Genomic DNA, 16,775 nt, shown 5'->3' with positions numbered 1-16,775 from the left:
TAAAACTATGGTCCAATTATATTTCTGATCAAGATGTAATAATTAAATTTATTCAAAATAATAACACATATTTATTTCTATTATATTTATTATGTTTAACTCTAAATAGCACTAATAGCTTATATTTACATATATTCATTATATATGTATACTCATTTGCATGTGTATCAGGTTTAAAAAATCAAAATCTTGATATTCTTTAAACACAATTGTCTGTTTGGCAATTTATAAAATTAGATTACCAATTGCATTGTTTACATCTTAATTTTAAAATTTATTATTGTCTTATGATCTGGGTATATATTAAAAATATTTTAGAAATCCTTAACATTTTGAAAACCCTGTTTTTCAATGAGGATTTAGGCTATGTTACATCCCGTTACAAATCGAATAAGTGGAATAGAAAGCATAAATGTCAAAAAAATCGAGTAATAAATTACTAGCTATATCCGTGCGAATAATTCGCACTAAATAAGTATAATAATTATTACTTAACAAAATTACAAAATGTGTTTATACGTGAGTTGATTTGAAATTGAAATAAAAAATTTACCGACCGTCAATCATGTTGACGTTTCAAAATTAAAGCCGTCAGATAACATCATTAGTGTATTGTGTCTCATTGTATATCTATGTATATAATTTTAATAATTTACAAAAACAAAGCCATATGTTTTTAGTTGTTGATGCCAGAAGAGCAAGCCAATATCTATAAAATGATATATCGCCGGGCAATAAAGCGGTAATATCAAAAATCAAATTTTACAGGAGAAATAAAAGAAGCTAATTTGTTTATAGTGCAGTGTACAGTGATCCAAAACAGACGTTCAATATGTCAAATGAAAGCTATTTTTTTTACCAATTTAAGCTTTTAAAAATATTTTTTTAAAAACAAATCGTATATTTTTTTAATGAAATAATTAAAAAAATGTATAATACAATTCATAGATGATACTATTTTAATTGCAAGATCATTAACAATTACTGAAAAGATGTTCACCGGTTTTTTGTGTTATTTTTCTTAAGAATAATGCAATAATACATAGCTTAGTCGTAAGAGAATTATCCATGCAATAAAACGGTTATTGTCATTTATTCTAACGAAATATTAATAAAAAAAACTGAAAAAAATAAGAGTGATAGATTGATACTCAGAGAAGCCAAAAATTAAATAACATTAAAAAGGGTGTAACAGGCGTATACCGCTTTATTGCCCGGGGCCAGCGATATAATTTATGTGGAGTAATTGTGAGGTTTTTTCTAAATAGGGAGGCAAACATCTCAACCTTAGTGTATTAATATATATAATGTATTAACTGTCAATTTGATAGCTTTCAAAAGTGCAGAGATAGCACAGATGTTTTCACTAATATCAGTGATGATAAAATGAAGAAAGACGGGATATGTCAATGTCTGAATGGTTGACTGGTCTGGTCAATCATAATTTGATTGAGATTGAGAACAGAGAATATTTTTAATTAATGACACATCGTCAAGTAGCAGCAATATTTAGTATATATTTAGAATTGTGATTTAGGACATTATACCATTCTAAAATCTGGTTATAATTTTTGTTTGGTTTGTATGAGATAAGGAAAGAAATAGAAGAATGATATGATGAGATAATAAAAGAATTTTTCATGAAACAAGTTGATAGGCAAAATATTAACTGCAGTTTTCAGTTGCACTTTCTCAGATTTAGGTCCAGGCAGTCCTGACACGGTGAAAGAACATCAGTACCCTGAGTCTCGTCGGTCATCATCGAAGTCGTCCAGAGCCTCCACCTCCAGGTACTCGACATCCCCCTCTAAAACCTCTCCTTCCCCTATGTCGAGGGTCTCCACCACCCCACCGTCAATCTGCCAGTCCGATTCCTGAAAAGTGATCGCACATTGACTTATAAGACAAGCTGTAGTTGGATTTCGTTCAGCATTACACATTTTGAGTTTCATCTCCTCCAAAGGGAGGTGAGGAGATTGGGGTAAATTGAAGGTTTTGTAAAGATATTTTAATGTATTGAAAAACTCTATGTGAGAGACGGATTAATACAATCAATACATTAATAACAGAAGATTATAATTTGTTAAAGATTCAAGTTGCCGAACAAGCTCACAGAAATCATAAAAATATTGGAATCATTTGCCAGCTTTGTATCACACTTATAAATAAAATAAAATTACAATATAAATATTTTATAATAGGTTTGTTAGAAATGTATCCTTTTTACAAAGGTAACATAAATGTACGGATGATTAATGTACCTGTTGGATTTCCTTGCGGTGCACTCTTGCGTGTCGCTTCATGGCAGCCACGGAGCCGAACCTGTGGCAAATTAACATTAAGGTTACTCTTATTTATTTATTTGATAATATGTTTATCAGAAAATTCTGTTTCATTTTAGTTTAATAATATGTTTTTTTATAAATGTGGTGTATACAGAACAAGATGAAATGTGTATGTGGCATTATGTGGGTGGGTAGCATGATGTATTTGTGAAGTGTGTTTCATGTGTGTTCAACACATCGATGTTTGCATAGCATGTGACATGATATGAGGGAGTAGTGTGATGTTTGCGTATCGTGTGACATGATGTGAGCGAGTAGTGTGATGTTTGCGTTTCATGTGACATGATGTGAGCGAGTAGTGTGATGTTTGCGTATCATGTGACATGATGTGAGGGAGTAGTGTGATGTTTGCGTATCATGTGACATGATGTGAGGGAGTAGTGTGATGTTTGCGTATCGTGTGACATGATGTGAGCGAGTAGTGTGATGTTTGCGTATCATGTGACATGATGTGAGCGAGTAGTGTGATGTTTGCGTATCGTGTGACATGATGTGAGCGAGTAGTGTGATGTTTGCGTATCATGTGACATGATGTGAGGGAGTAGTGTGATGTTTGCGTATCGTGTGACATGATGTGAGCGAGTAGTGTGATGTTTGCGTATCATGTGACATGATGTGAGGGAGTAGTGTGATGTTTGCGTATCGTGTGACATGATGTGAGCGAGTAGTGTGATGTTTGCGTTTCATGTGACATGATGTGAGCGAGTAGTGTGATGTTTGCGTATCATGTGACATGATGTGAGGGAGTAGTGTGATGTTTGCGTATCATGTGACATGATGTGAGGGAGTAGTGTGATGTTTGCGTATCGTGTGACATGATGTGAGCGAGTAGTGTGATGTTTGCGTATCATGTGACATGATGTGAGCGAGTAGTGTGATGTTTGCGTATCGTGTGACATGATGTGAGCGAGTAGTGTGATGTTTGCGTATCATGTGACATGATGTGAGGGAGTAGTGTGATGTTTGCGTATCGTGTGACATGATGTGAGCGAGTAGTGTGATGTTTGCGTATCGTGTGACATGATGTGAGCGAGTAGTGTGATGTTTGCGTATCATGTGACATGATGTGAGGGAGTAGTGTGATGTTTGCGTATCGTGTGACATGATGTGAGCGAGTAGTGTGATGTTTGCGTATCATGTGACATGATGTGAGGGAGTAGTGTGATGTTTGCGTATCGTGTGACATGATGTGAGCGAGTAGTGTGATGTTTGCGTATCATGTGACATGATGTGAGGGAGTAGTGTGATGTTTGCGTATCGTGTGACATGATGTGAGCGAGTAGTGTGATGTTTGCGTTTCATGTGACATGATGTGAGCGAGTAGTGTGATGTTTGCGTATCATGTGACATGATGTGAGGGAGTAGTGTGATGTTTGCGTATCGTGTGACATGATGTGAGCGAGTAGTGTGATGTTTGCGTATCATGTGACATGATGTGAGGGAGTAGTGTGATGTTTGCGTATCGTGTGACATGATGTGAGCGAGTAGTGTGATGTTTGCGTATCATGTGACATGATGTGAGCGAGTAGTGTGATGTTTGCGTATCGTGTGACATGATGTGAGCGAGTAGTGTGATGTTTGCGTATCATGTGACATGATGTGAGGGAGTAGTGTGATGTTTGCGTATCGTGTGACATGATGTGAGCGAGTAGTGTGATGTTTGCGTATCGTGTGACATGATGTGAGCGAGTAGTGTGATGTTTGCGTATCATGTGACATGATGTGAGGGAGTAGTGTGATGTTTGCGTATCGTGTGACATGATGTGAGCGAGTAGTGTGATGTTTGCGTATCATGTGACATGATGTGAGGGAGTAGTGTGATGTTTGCGTATCGTGTGACATGATGTGAGCGAGTAGTGTGATGTTTGCGTATCATGTGACATGATGTGAGGGAGTAGTGTGATGTTTGCGTATCGTGTGACATGATGTGAGCGAGTAGTGTGATGTTTGCGTATCGTGTGACATGATGTGAGCGAGTAGTGTGATGTTTGCGTATCGTGTGACATGGTACGAGAGAGTAGTGAGATGTTTGCGTATCATGTGACATGATGTGGGCATGTAGCGTGATGAGTTTGTGTAATGTTTGGCATGATGTTGCGTATCATGTGACATGATGTGGGCATTTAGCGTGATGAGTTTGTGTAATGTTTGGCATGATGTGACTACATATCGTGATGAAAGCGAGCACTTACGTGCGGCCGCACTGCGGGCAGGTGGTGGAGGGCACAGAGGGCGCGGGTTCGGGCGCGGCGCCCGCGTGGCACTTGCGAATATGCGCCAGCAGATCACTTCTGTGGAGAGTGAGAAAAAAGTTAATTAAATTTTCAGTCTGTAAAGTCATACCACTATAACAGCAAAAGCTATCGGTGTCGGATAGTCCTAGCGATTTTAGACAGTTTTGGGACTACTGGACTGAAGTTAAACTATTAAATTTTTTTATTAAAACAAATATTTTACGTACTTAGTACAAATGGCATGGGCAACTAAGAGCCCGAGAATGTTAATATAATTATAAAAAAATGTGCTCAAGACCGGACGGCAGAAGTGAAAATTTCATTGACAATCGCTAGTATTGCAATAAGTCCCGAGTTCTCCCGAGCTCACCCGATCGAGCCTTTCACCGTTCAGCAGCGAAAAGCAGCTGTATCTTTCTCGTTCGGGTACACTCCGCGGACCCGAGTTCACCCGCTCGAGCCTTTCACCTCAGAGCGTGACGGATCAGCTTAACTTGCTACCTACAAAAAAATGTGTGTGCGGTGCGCCAAAAGAAATTTTCACTTCAAAAAAAAATGTCCCACTACTAGGTCTACACTTATACTACTGTATGCCTTTTTGACCACGTAAAATAAACGTCGGAGCTAAATTTGACACGCTATTTCACTTATATCTGATATTTTTGATCGCACACTCGTCACCTGGTGGAGAAGCGCAGGATGCAGGCGTCGTAGCCGCAGACGAAGCGCTCGGCCTGGCGGTGCGCCAGCGCGTGCGCGGCGGCGGCGGCGCGGTCGGGCAGCGCGCGCAGGCACAGCGCGCACAGCAGCGGCGGCGACACGTGCGCCGCCGCGTGCGCCGCCAGCGCGCCGCGCGAGCCCGTGGCGCGCCCGCACGCGCCGCACGCCCACGAGCTGCGGAGTGTCTACAGTGTACAGGTATGTGTCTACAGTGTACAGGTGTGTGTCGGCGACACGTGCGCCGCCGCACGCCCACGAGCTGCGGGAGTGTCTACAGTGTACAGGTGTGTGTCGGCGACACGTGCGCCGCCGCACGCCCACGAGCTGCGGGAGTGTCTACAGTGTACAGGTGTGTGTCGGCGACACGTGCGCCGCCGCACGCCCACGAGCTGCGGGAGTGTCTACAGTGTACAGGTGTGTGTCGGCGACACGTGCGCCGCCGCGTGCGCCGCCAGCGCGCCGCGCGAGCCCGTGGCGCGCCCGCACGCGCCGCACGCCCACGAGCTGCGGAGTGTCTACAGTGTACAGGTATGTGTCTACAGTGTACAGGTGTGTGTCGGCGACACGTGCGCCGCCGCACGCCCACGAGCTGCGGGAGTGTCTACAGTGTACAGGTGTGTGTCGGCGACACGTGCGCCGCCGCACGCCCACGAGCTGCGGGAGTGTCTACAGTGTACAGGTGTGTGTCGGCGACACGTGCGCCGCCGCACGCCCACGAGCTGCGGGAGTGTCTACAGTGTACAGGTGTGTGTCGGCGACACGTGCGCCGCCGCGTGCGCCGCCAGCGCGCCGCGCGAGCCCGTGGCGCGCCCGCACGCGCCGCACGCCCACGAGCTGCGGAGTGTCTACAGTGTACAGGTATGTGTCTACAGTGTACAGGTATGTGTCGGCGACACGTGCGCCGCCGCGTGCGCGTGTGTGTGTCTACACGTGTACATGGTCCAGTCAATAACCGCGGAAAACAAGATAATTTCACGTAAGTCGAAATACTGAATAAGAAGCTCCAGAATCTAGACATAATCGCTAGGAAAAACAACATCATTCTACATGAAATAAAGTAAATAAAGTACAACGTCTTGATAAAAAAGAGGAAAATGGGAAAATAAGACCTATTCTGCTTACATTAAATATTTTGAAGAAAAAAATCCAAATCCTTAAAAACAAGAAAAAAATGAAAAAACAAAGCACATTACCAATGACTATGCTAAGGAAACTTTGGAGAAACGTAAAGCAAGAGCTAGATACATTCGTGAAAATGAAAAAAGAAAAAGAACCCCAGAGACACCAAATTCGAAGGAAACAACCAACAACACTAACAAGAAAATCCAACGAATAGACGTTTTTCAATGCATGCGTGAGCGAGCCTACTCTATGTCCGAGAAAAATATCTACCTCAAATACTAACCGAAAACTAAATATCACACAGAAAAATAAAAAACCATAACAGCAAAAAATCCTTATATTCTCCTCAACTCAACTGGTGCCTTTGGGGAAATAGAATCAGACTTTAAAGAATTAGAATCAGACTAGAGAGATCCCGTATCGAACCGAATGTCATCGTGTAACACTTAATCATATGTATTGTATATATGGTATGTATGTATGTATGTATACACTCCCTAACCGCTTTTCTATGTCGCGTTCCATACCCAAAGGTTGTCTGGAAGAAATCGCTCTTTTAGCGATGAGACCGCCTTTGTACATCTTCCTCTAATTGTATTTTTTTTTTTTTGTATCTTTTAATGGTGTACAATAAAAATATTATTATCTCAGTGAGGAAGGATGTGACGAGACATCCGCTGCTCAAACTTTAAAGCAGGTTGCAGGTTTTACGAAGCTCAACTCTGTTTCCATGTGAGAAGAACGTCCCTAAGAACTCTTCGATATGATGCCACTGTCGCGTTTCTACCATCACAACCTTTGTCGAAGAACTAAGTATCATCTGCACAACTTAGATGCTTAGTAGACAAGTACTGCGATTGGAAGGTACATGTGAAAAAAACTGTGTGAGAAACTTGTTGTGTGTGAGAAATTTGTTTACGTCTTGAAACGGCTCAGGAATGTGGCAACTAAGAAAGCGCCAATGCTGGCTTACCATGGCTATCTCTCATCAAACTTTCGCTATGGTGTCATACTGTGGGGAAACTCTGTAGACGCAGATAAAATCTTTACAGTTCCAAAAATGTCTGAGATCATTTATGTGGAGTGGTTATCTGGACAGCTGTAAGCCACTTTTTAAATCGCTCCGCGTCCTTCCCTTTCCTTGCTTATACATTTACGAAACAGGCATATTAGTAAAGAAAAAAATACATTTATTTAAAACTAATGATAGTGAACTTTGGACCAATTCTCGACGTAAACATGAGCTATATATGCCAATGGAAAAGTTGGCCATATATAAAAAGAATGCCTACTATATGTCAATTCAAATATATAATAAAATACCAATGCTCTTTTTACCACTGTATTCAGGAAACTGTTTTATGGAGTTCTGTTGAATAAATTATATTATAAAGTTGTGACTACCTAAATGACCATATTTGACATGGATTTTGTTATTAATTCATATTCATATATTTTTTAATTGTTATTGACATGATTTATTTCGTTTATTTGACAGTTTATAAATTAAAATGAATTATTTGTGTTATATTTAACTAATATTTGCACACCGAAAATCGGTAGAATATGTGGCGACATCTATCGCGCGAAATACGAACGACTACAAACTATGTAATTAGAGAAAACTGACGTATGCTACATCGCGCTATCAGAGTTTTCAAAGTGATTAAGTATATATACAAGATCCCGACAACAACCGTGGGGGCCAGAAGCCCGCCAGACACAACATCCGTCTGGTCGGAGGACCCTCCCTTTCATTGGTTGATGAGGAATTCAATCACTATGTTCCTCACACTACCAAAAATATGTTGGCTAAACTTTTAAATTTAACAACCTGTATACCATATTCTGGCAAAATAAATTATTATTATTATTATTAGTTTGCATCCAATCCACGTACTTTAGGCTCATTCTTTCTGCGTACATGCTATCTGTAGATCATATTGTTTCTAAAGACTGACAACACACTCGTAATCTTTTATGAAAATAAATAGTAAAGTAGTGAAAATATTAGCACCTTCACGGAGCCAATGATTAAAGAGAGGCCTTAGTTACGTCTGAATATTTGTAGTCAGTCTCACCTGTCAGCGAGGTCGGTGTTGGCGCGCTCGACCCCGTGCAGGGCGGCGTGGTCGCGGAGCGCGGCGCGGCTGTTGAACTGCGCGCCGCACGCCCAGCACGAGTGGCGCGCGCCGCCCGGGTGGATCGCGATGTGCGCGCGGTACTCGCTCGCTTGCTGCAGGCAAACAACCTTACCGTACAGTCACATTGATAAGCAGCAGGCTGTGATGGGTGGCACGAACTGAGCGTATATATCAACTGTCCCTACATAAAATATCGAAATTGAAAAAAGGCACTTTACATTTTTCACGCTGAATGATTTGTTAAGTATCAATAATGAGTATGAACTCATGAAAAATGTGATTTTATGTGTATTTTATAGCATTTTCCCTTTTTTCTTTGAAAATATATATAAAAAGTAGTTTTTATGCAATAAAAAAAAATTCAGTTTCGATACTGTACGTAGGGACAGTCAATATGCTGATTTTGCTTTTATCCATTAATTAAAGGACAGCAAACATTATAGGCTCAGGACACTGAATCTTAAAATGCACTACTGATAACAGTATATGTATGTATATGTGTATAAAAGATATGGCAAACAGTTTTGTTATATCATATCTGAATATATTTTCATATACATACATCCATAGATTTAGTAAATACATAACACAATTAAAACTATTACATTATAATATATTGTATCCTAACAGTTAGCCAGTGTGGTGTACTGGTACATCTTAAGACTTAATTGGGGTTCAGAGTTAATAGTTGTATTTGTATAAATATTCATGACGTCTAGGTATCTGTTTTATGGATCTCCCCAACGTACCTCAAAAAGCATATATTGCTGTTGGTCCCAGTTGTTATCATAGACACTTGATAATGATTGATACTCAAAATGGAGAACCAAATCACTGTTTTGAAAATTTTTCTACCATAGATGTTATGTTTCTTTGAAAACTTTAAGCTGTGAGGATATGGCAGTAAAGAATATAGCCACCCTCTCTCTTCTCGTGGGTGTCGTAAAAGGCGTCTAAGGGATAACACAGTTCCATTTTCACTTTGGAACTTATAAAGCCGACCGATGGCGGGATAACCATCCAACTGCTGCCTTTGAAATACACAGATGCTGCTGCCCATCTTTGACAGGCAGCAGCGTCTGGTGCAACAAAGCAGCCCTGCAGTCACCAACCTGCCTGCCCAGCGTGGTGACTATGGGCAACACACATGAGTTCACGCCGTTTTTGGTGCGAACTTGAGGACAGTGGACTGCGATAGGCTAAAGTAAGGTTTAAGTACCTCAACTTACAATTAGGCAATTGATTAGTCAACTAATTTCTTATTCAGTAAAACCCATCAAGCCCACTCACTTTAATTATATATTTTTTGAAGTAGCCTAATATGATGCCTATGTGAATTTATTAAGGCTGTTAAATATAACTATAGATACAAAAAAACTGACTTGGAATGACATTGGGCATATAGAGCACTGATACACAGTCTCCCCACACGCATTTCTAGCTTTCTCAAGATCCTCATCATCCGCAGCGGCCGCCGCAGCCAGGGCGTCTCGCTCCACCATAATAATATCATCTTCACTGTACGCTCCTCCGGAGTTCACTCCCGGTCCACCTACTACTATGAAAACATCTATTTTCTGTGTCAGTTCATGCAGTCTTCTTCGTAAGGCACGTATTTTTTCACTCAAAGGCGGTACTGCTCTGGTACCAAGAGCCGTACTGAACTCATACGCTTCGATAGCACGACGGATACAGCTCACACATAATCTACCTTCCGGGACCACCTGCAAGCGAAATCCTCATTTTTTATAAAAGAAGAATTAAAAGTAATTTTTGTTGGATAGCATTAAATTTACAATTTACCTTATTGTTATTAATGTGCAAGAGCATTGCCCGCAAGGGGACTTGCATTGGCGGTGCGCCCGCGTCATGTTCTTCGGGAGTGAATAGATCGCCGCCGCCGCCGCAAACGGAACATGTTTCCGTTTCAGTTTCCACTTTCATTACAGTTGTAGTCATTTTTAATTAATTTATGGTAAAAGTAATATATTAAATATTCATATTTTGTTTCACAAGCAACAATAATTAGCGGTAGGTATAACAACCGTAACAACGAAATACTATGCTACGATGACATTGACATTTCTATTTTATTATCAATGGCATACGATGACATTTAACACTTAACACGTTGGTGGACAGTACAAGTTAAGAATTTCTTCCTAAATGACACTTCTTATTCTCATACATTGCCTATGGGCGTAGTGTCAATGCGGTTGTATGTACAATGTTGTTGAGTGACAGAACGCCTATCTTAGGCGCTTACGTCTATGAGCGTACTGTCATGAAAACTACGCATAGGGACTACACGCCTATAGCCGTAAAGTTGATTATACAGATAATAGTAATAAAACCAGTATTTTATATATAAATTTGTTTAATAATAATCACAAAATTAATCAGCCTCTTTTATAATTAACAAGTTGCTAATATAATCATCTTTTTATCTTGCCTGTATTGAAATTCAAATAAAACATTAAAACTCTTTTAGCTTTAGATGTACGTTTACCACTAGGTATTATGATAGTAATCACAGCAACATTTCACTAACAATGTTATTTAAGTACTAACTTGAACACAATACTATTCTATAAGGTTAATTTTAATTTAAATTTACTTATGTAATCAGCCTTTTTTAAATTCCGAAATTAAATTATCAAAATATTGTAGTCTGCCAGCATTATATTTTAAGAAGCAATCTAATGACAAAATCTGACCTTAATATTAATAATATTTTCTTGTAAGTTAAAACTTATTTAAATCAACTCGTTACAATATAATTTAATCATCATCAGGATTTAGTAAACTTGCATGATATGGTTCAAAGCAAGATGGGCAAAGAGGAGGTTTATCAGAACAGCCTTTACAACGATAACTCGTTTCCTTTCGTATCTTTTTTTGTGTACAAAATTTGCATTTCAAAAATGCAAATTTTTTTGTAGTTCCAGGTCGTGCAGGCATTTGTTCTGGCCAGTGACCTTGAATTACACTCCCATCATTATCGGGTATATTAGCAGTGCATGTCGTCGTGGGTCGGAATCGCCTGTTATCGTGAATACTGGACGTCTTTATCAAGTCGCTTCCCTTCAAATTTTTGTCCAGCCCAATAAATTCCTGTATCAGTTCTTCTCGGTAGTTTATGTACGAGTACAAGCTTGAATTATTTTTTTTATATTTTCTATAAAGAAAAAAGGCGTTCCACACTACAATGTCCATCATGTAAAATATTACTTTCTTGTACCATCTGATGGTTTTTCGGGGACAAGAATAGTAAGATACCATCTGATCACAACGATCAATGCCAGACATGTTTCTGTTATATGTATCAACTTCGGCAGGCTTTAAACGGGATTTGCCAAATCTGTTTGAAACTTCTATAATCGAGGGATGAACTTTAACGTAAACGTAACCATCAGGACAGGGCGTTTATCTTTCCAATTGGAAACATATACCTTGTTTTTGCGAGCCCATACATGCTCGCCTTTTTTCAATTTTTTTGTCGTAATAAATTTAGGATTATCTTTACGACTCTTACGTAAGGTGCCGGTGCTATGAGTGTTCAAATCAAGCAATTTCTGTGACAACTTTACAGAGTTATAATAGTTGTCCATGAATAAGTGATGACCACGAAGCAAATATGGCCGCATCAACCTTAATACTAGTTTTTCTGTCTTAGATTCATCGCCATCCATATTCTGATTTGTTGTTTCCTTACCAGAGTACATCAATATATTGAGTACATAGCCATCAAACGTAGTAAGTTCATAGAATTTAATTCCGTATCGGGCTTTTTTTGACTTTATATATTGTCGAAAATGTAGCCGACCCCGAAATAGAAGTAGGGACTCATCTAATGACAAATTCTCGCCTGCACTATATATTTTTCTGAAGTTAATAGTCAACATATCTATGAATTTTATAATCTTCTGTTGTCCTTTAGCCTCCAATTCCGATGCATATAGACAGCGTAATAATTGTTCATACCGTCGCCCTGACATAGTGTAGGTAAAGATCGGATGATAATACATTGCTTTGGTTAAAGTAAAAAGGTTCCTTTGTTTAGGACATTTTATATGACCTTTCAGAAGGCTAAGTCCTAGAAATTTCAGCATTTCTTCATAATTGGTTTCACGAAAGACAGCTTTGCGGCTATATCTTGTATGTGGTTTGTTAGTTTGGCACAAAGATTTACCATAATTATTAGTACATATTACCAGATATTCAACGAAATTCCGTGGAAAAACAAGATGAAAAAAGACCATAACATTTTCTATGTTATCAATGTTTACTTGAATACCAGAAGCAGCGTTATCAAAATTAAAATCAGGTATATCGGTCACCGTGTCAGACCAACCTTCTACTACTGAAGGTATCTCAGCAGATGTCCTGGGAGCATGACTGATTGGGCTAGTAAGCTGATCAGAAATATCTGGTGAATTGGGGCGATCATCTTGATTTATAAGCCGATCGTTTGACGATAAAGGAATGCCAGATGACGTCGCCTCCGAAACATGAAGGTTTTGGGTAACTGAAATATTCTCATTCCGTTGTTCGTCCTCGGAAGGGCAAAATGTTTTTTCACTATCATCCGAATCACTAGACGAAGAAGACTCACCAGATGAGTTACTAGCGTGTTTTTGTGGGCGGCGTCCAGCAGCATCGTCAGAACTCAACGACTCGTCGCCTGAAGGATAGTAGTCCTTGTCGGACCCGTATTCCCCATCATCAGCATATGGATCTTCACTAGATTCCGGAGTTTCAACTTCATTGAACAATTCTAACAACCGTTTTTGTTCCCTTTCGTACGGATCTCCAGGCGCCATCTGCAGATAAATTCATTATTGTTTCAATACCAAAAAACCGCATTCAAAACAAGCAACTACTAATATTAGAAGCACAATTACCTTATACGTAAGTTACATGAATTGAATTTGAATGTTTCGATAAATAAAAACACAAAAATACGTTGATAACTTAGCACTCGAACCGTTATTTGCGCGCGAAAGTATGAGGTGACACTAATCCTCCCGCCGACGCGCACTACGTGACTAAATGTATGAAAACACGACGCCCACGAGCGTACTGTGCGGGGAGAGGGGTACCGGAATTCTGTCAATGTGTGTGTAACTTGACATGTTGTAGAACTATGTACGATGACAGTAGGAAAGCCGCATTACTTTTGCGGTGACATTACAACATGTTCTTCCTTGTAAAAGTATTGAAAATCAAACGCCGTCAGACGTACTGCCGTGACACGAGTAATAACTATGACATCTACAGGCGTTCTGTCGTATCATTATTTACTATCTGAACGTCCGTGGACGTTACTGTCCGTGAACGTGTTAATAACTATGTTCATAATTCATTAACAAAAACTAGGCGAAATACTTTGTTCTAAATTGTAAATTGGCTAAAAGCTTAAAAGAATTATATCAGATTACTTTTTCATCTGAATTCTTCTTAAAATTTATTTTTACATAAAATCACCTATCCTGTTTGTATTTAATGTTTTTGATTTTGGTTTTAGGTTTAGTCGTCAATCGTCTTTCCACTTGTAAATACAGAAAATTAAACAATTCAATTTTATAATGAGTCTACTAAATACCGAACATGTGGAATTATTCAATGAATGAATAATAAGTTGCACTCACATTATTATATTGCATAAATAGATATAATTCAATAAATAACGAAAAAATCTGTTATTTAAACGTTTTTTATTACTTAGTAAATTAGATACATTTTTTTTAACAATATAATTTTAACTTTTATCACGAGTAGTTTAATTCTGTACAGCCTGTTCAGGTATACAGAGAAAACAGAACAACAGATTCTTTATCTGTTGACTGTCATCCGCCGCCATTGTTTACCGGTGATAATAAGGCATCAACAAAATTGCGTTTTTTATCGCTTCTAATCTAAATATAACTAGATATTTCTAGTGTTATTCTTTGATCTTGTGGTGATATATCTTTTAAAATGTCTATCGGTGTCCCTATTAAAGTATTACACGAAGCAGAAGGTCATGTAGTGACTCTCGAAACAAATACCGGTGAAGTTTATCGCGGGAAATTAATTGAAGCTGAAGATAACATGAATTGCCAAATGACGCAGATCACGGTTACATTTAGAGATGGTAAAGTGGGTCAGTTAGAAAATGTATACATCAGAGGGTCCAAGATCCGCTTCCTAATATTACCAGACATGTTGAAGAATGCCCCGATGTTTAAACGACAAGGGAACAAACCTACCGCAGGACGCGGTAAAAGCGCTATATTAAGAGCACAAGGTCAGTATTTTATTGTAATATCCATACGTACGTTTCTACTTTCTTTCATTGTTTACAAACAAACAAGCATACCTAATTATATCTTAACGGTGCATGTACTTTGCCAGTGTTATATGAGTTGTATTGCATATCGATTTATATACAGATAACGACTGTACAAATCACATATTGTAATTATAATGTTCAGTAATTAAAGATTAATTGTACCTTTTTTTAAGATCAGGAAAAGTAATCTAATCTAGAATTTTAAAGGGTCACACTTTTTTTACGTACGATATTAATATCGTAGTTTAAATTGTAAGATATTTAAACTGAGGTAGGGCATAGCAGGAATTCCCTGCTCAAAATATGGAGCAGCCTGACTAGGGTAGTACTTCGATCTTACAGAAGACCTGAGCTAAATAATACTGTTTTCAAGCAGTGTTGTTTCTGTTGGTGAGTAAGGTGACTAGAGCTCATCGAGGTGATTGTTGATTGGGTCGGCAACGTGCTTGCGATGCTTCTGTGTCGCAGGCATCTATAAGCTACGGTAATCGCTTACCATGGTTCTAGGTGAGCAGTGAGCGTTTGCCAACCTTAGTTATATATATGTATATAAAAAAATATTGTACAATTTATTTGAAGGCAGACATTTTTTGGAAATCTTTTCATTAATATTAAAGAACAATTCTATAAAAATTTAGGACATTCAAAAATCCTTTTACATAAATTCAAACTAATTTAGTATTTATAATACGGTTGTTTCTCTTTGGAATTAATAAACCCTAATTTCACTTCACTATTTCTTTATTTATAGCGGCTGGTCGAGGTAGAGCTGGCGGTAGGGGTGGGGGGCATCGTGGAGGCTGGCAAGGAGGCTCCGGGCCTTCGAGACGATAGTCGTAGTCAATAAGTTTAATAATTTCCTCTCTGATATACTCCAGTTTGACTATTACTATATTAATTACAGATAAACTGCAAACAATTTTTTTTTGTTCCAGTGATGCTAAAACGTAATTTATTAAAATTATAAAATTTAAAACCATTTGTCTTGATATTTGACAATAACAGATTTCATTTGTTATCATTTAACCTGTGTTTTTCGAAGTACAATTTATTATAAGAATGGTAGAATTGAATTTGGTTTTCTTTATTTTATTTTATGAAATTTCAAATATTCTAAACATTAAGAACCTTGAAATTGATAATAAAAGACTCATTTGTTGTCTTCTCTTTTTGTAATTAAACCTGTCAGTCTTGTCTTGATCAGAACCAAATGGTTTTTAAGAGAGCGAGACGTGTGTTTTCTTTATTTACTTTAAGCAAATAAATATGAATAATTCTCTATTTTGAAACAGTATTTGAGGTAAAATTCTAAGTAGGTAATTGTCAGTGAAGTACAAAGGTATGCTTGACCTACCCGGGTCGATATACTGCTGACTTCCACAACGTTGCCAGTGAGAGTCTTGTGGACCACAAAACCGACGCCACCTTGGGAAAGTCCATCACCTCCACTGAAGTTGAGCAAGTGCCCGGAGTCCAGGATCATCGTATCCTCACACTCTCTTCGGACATAAACCCCAGTATGCTCCAATTAATGTGACTCAGTTCTCCTTTAAGTTCGGTAAGGTGATGGTCATTATATGTAGCCAGGTGTAGTTTCGAGTGGCATCATTGAGGTCTAAAGTAGCAAGACTCGACCATAATTATATATATTAACTAAAAATGATGATGCAGTGGCGCCTAGAACGCTAATTCTTGTATAAAAGATTTCTAACACCAAAGCACTGAGTCAAACTGAGATGGGTTTGTAAGATTATAGTGTAATTATATGTACTGTGTTGCAGTATTGAGTAGGTATGTCATATGTGCGACTTGTGATAATGGTAAGGAACAATAAAATGTCTCAATACAAAAAATATTTGTTTTATTTCCTACATTC

The 16,775-nt window shown here is 38.6% G+C and overlaps 3 protein-coding genes across 3 annotated transcripts; 1 reads left to right on the top strand and 2 right to left on the bottom strand.

Annotated features, from left to right (window-relative positions):
* Window positions 1–1,406: 1,406 nt before the first annotated feature.
* On the bottom strand, window positions 1,407–10,524 carry LOC123663312 (replication initiator 1-like). Its single transcript, XM_045598001.1, has 9 exons — window positions 10,369–10,524; window positions 9,948–10,289; window positions 8,503–8,657; window positions 6,035–6,133; window positions 5,705–5,803; window positions 5,261–5,473; window positions 4,538–4,636; window positions 2,262–2,322; window positions 1,407–1,874 (listed from the first exon to the last, which is right to left on the bottom strand). The coding sequence occupies exons 1-9, from the start codon at window positions 10,522–10,524 to the stop codon at window positions 1,734–1,736; spliced, it is 1,365 nt and encodes a 454-aa protein (XP_045453957.1). The 3' UTR covers window positions 1,407–1,733.
* A 1,415-nt stretch (window positions 10,525–11,939) lies between these two features.
* LOC123663311 (piggyBac transposable element-derived protein 4-like) lies at window positions 11,940–13,388 on the bottom strand. The gene has a single exon (XM_045598000.1). It carries the CDS (start codon window positions 13,386–13,388, stop codon window positions 11,940–11,942), a length of 1,449 nt encoding a protein of 482 aa, XP_045453956.1.
* Window positions 13,389–14,402: 1,014 nt separating this feature from the next.
* LOC123663753 (small nuclear ribonucleoprotein Sm D3) lies at window positions 14,403–16,752 on the top strand. Its single transcript, XM_045598417.1, has 2 exons — window positions 14,403–14,854; window positions 15,651–16,752. Exons 1-2 carry the CDS (start codon window positions 14,545–14,547, stop codon window positions 15,731–15,733), a joined length of 393 nt encoding a protein of 130 aa, XP_045454373.1. The 5' UTR covers window positions 14,403–14,544; the 3' UTR covers window positions 15,734–16,752.
* The last annotated feature ends 23 nt before the right edge of the window (window positions 16,753–16,775 follow it).

This window comes from Melitaea cinxia, chromosome 20 (assembly GCF_905220565.1).
Source record: "Melitaea cinxia chromosome 20, ilMelCinx1.1, whole genome shotgun sequence".
Classification (NCBI taxonomy): Eukaryota; Metazoa; Arthropoda; class Insecta; order Lepidoptera; family Nymphalidae; genus Melitaea; species Melitaea cinxia.
Note: the sequence above shows the minus strand (reverse complement) of the source record. Positions and strands in the feature narration are given on the sequence as shown.

Bases quoted from the DNA above. Each gene is read 5' to 3' on its own strand.
- LOC123663312 (XM_045598001.1), bottom strand. From the start codon at position 10,524: ATGACTACAACTGTAATGAAAGTGGAAACTGAAACGGAAACATGTTCC. The intron at 8,658-9,947 runs GTCAGTTTTTTT...GTTTGCCTGCAG, and splicing joins TATGCCCAATGTCATTCCAA to CAAGCGAGCGAGTACCGCGC. The intron at 1,875-2,261 runs GTACATTAATCA...ATCACTTTTCAG, and splicing joins ACCGCAAGGAAATCCAACAG to GAATCGGACTGGCAGATTGA.
- LOC123663753 (XM_045598417.1), top strand. From the start codon at position 14,545: ATGTCTATCGGTGTCCCTATTAAAGTATTACACGAAGCAGAAGGTCAT. The intron at 14,855-15,650 runs GTCAGTATTTTA...CTTTATTTATAG, and splicing joins CGCTATATTAAGAGCACAAG to CGGCTGGTCGAGGTAGAGCT.
- LOC123663311 (XM_045598000.1), bottom strand. From the start codon at position 13,388: ATGGCGCCTGGAGATCCGTACGAAAGGGAACAAAAACGGTTGTTAGAA.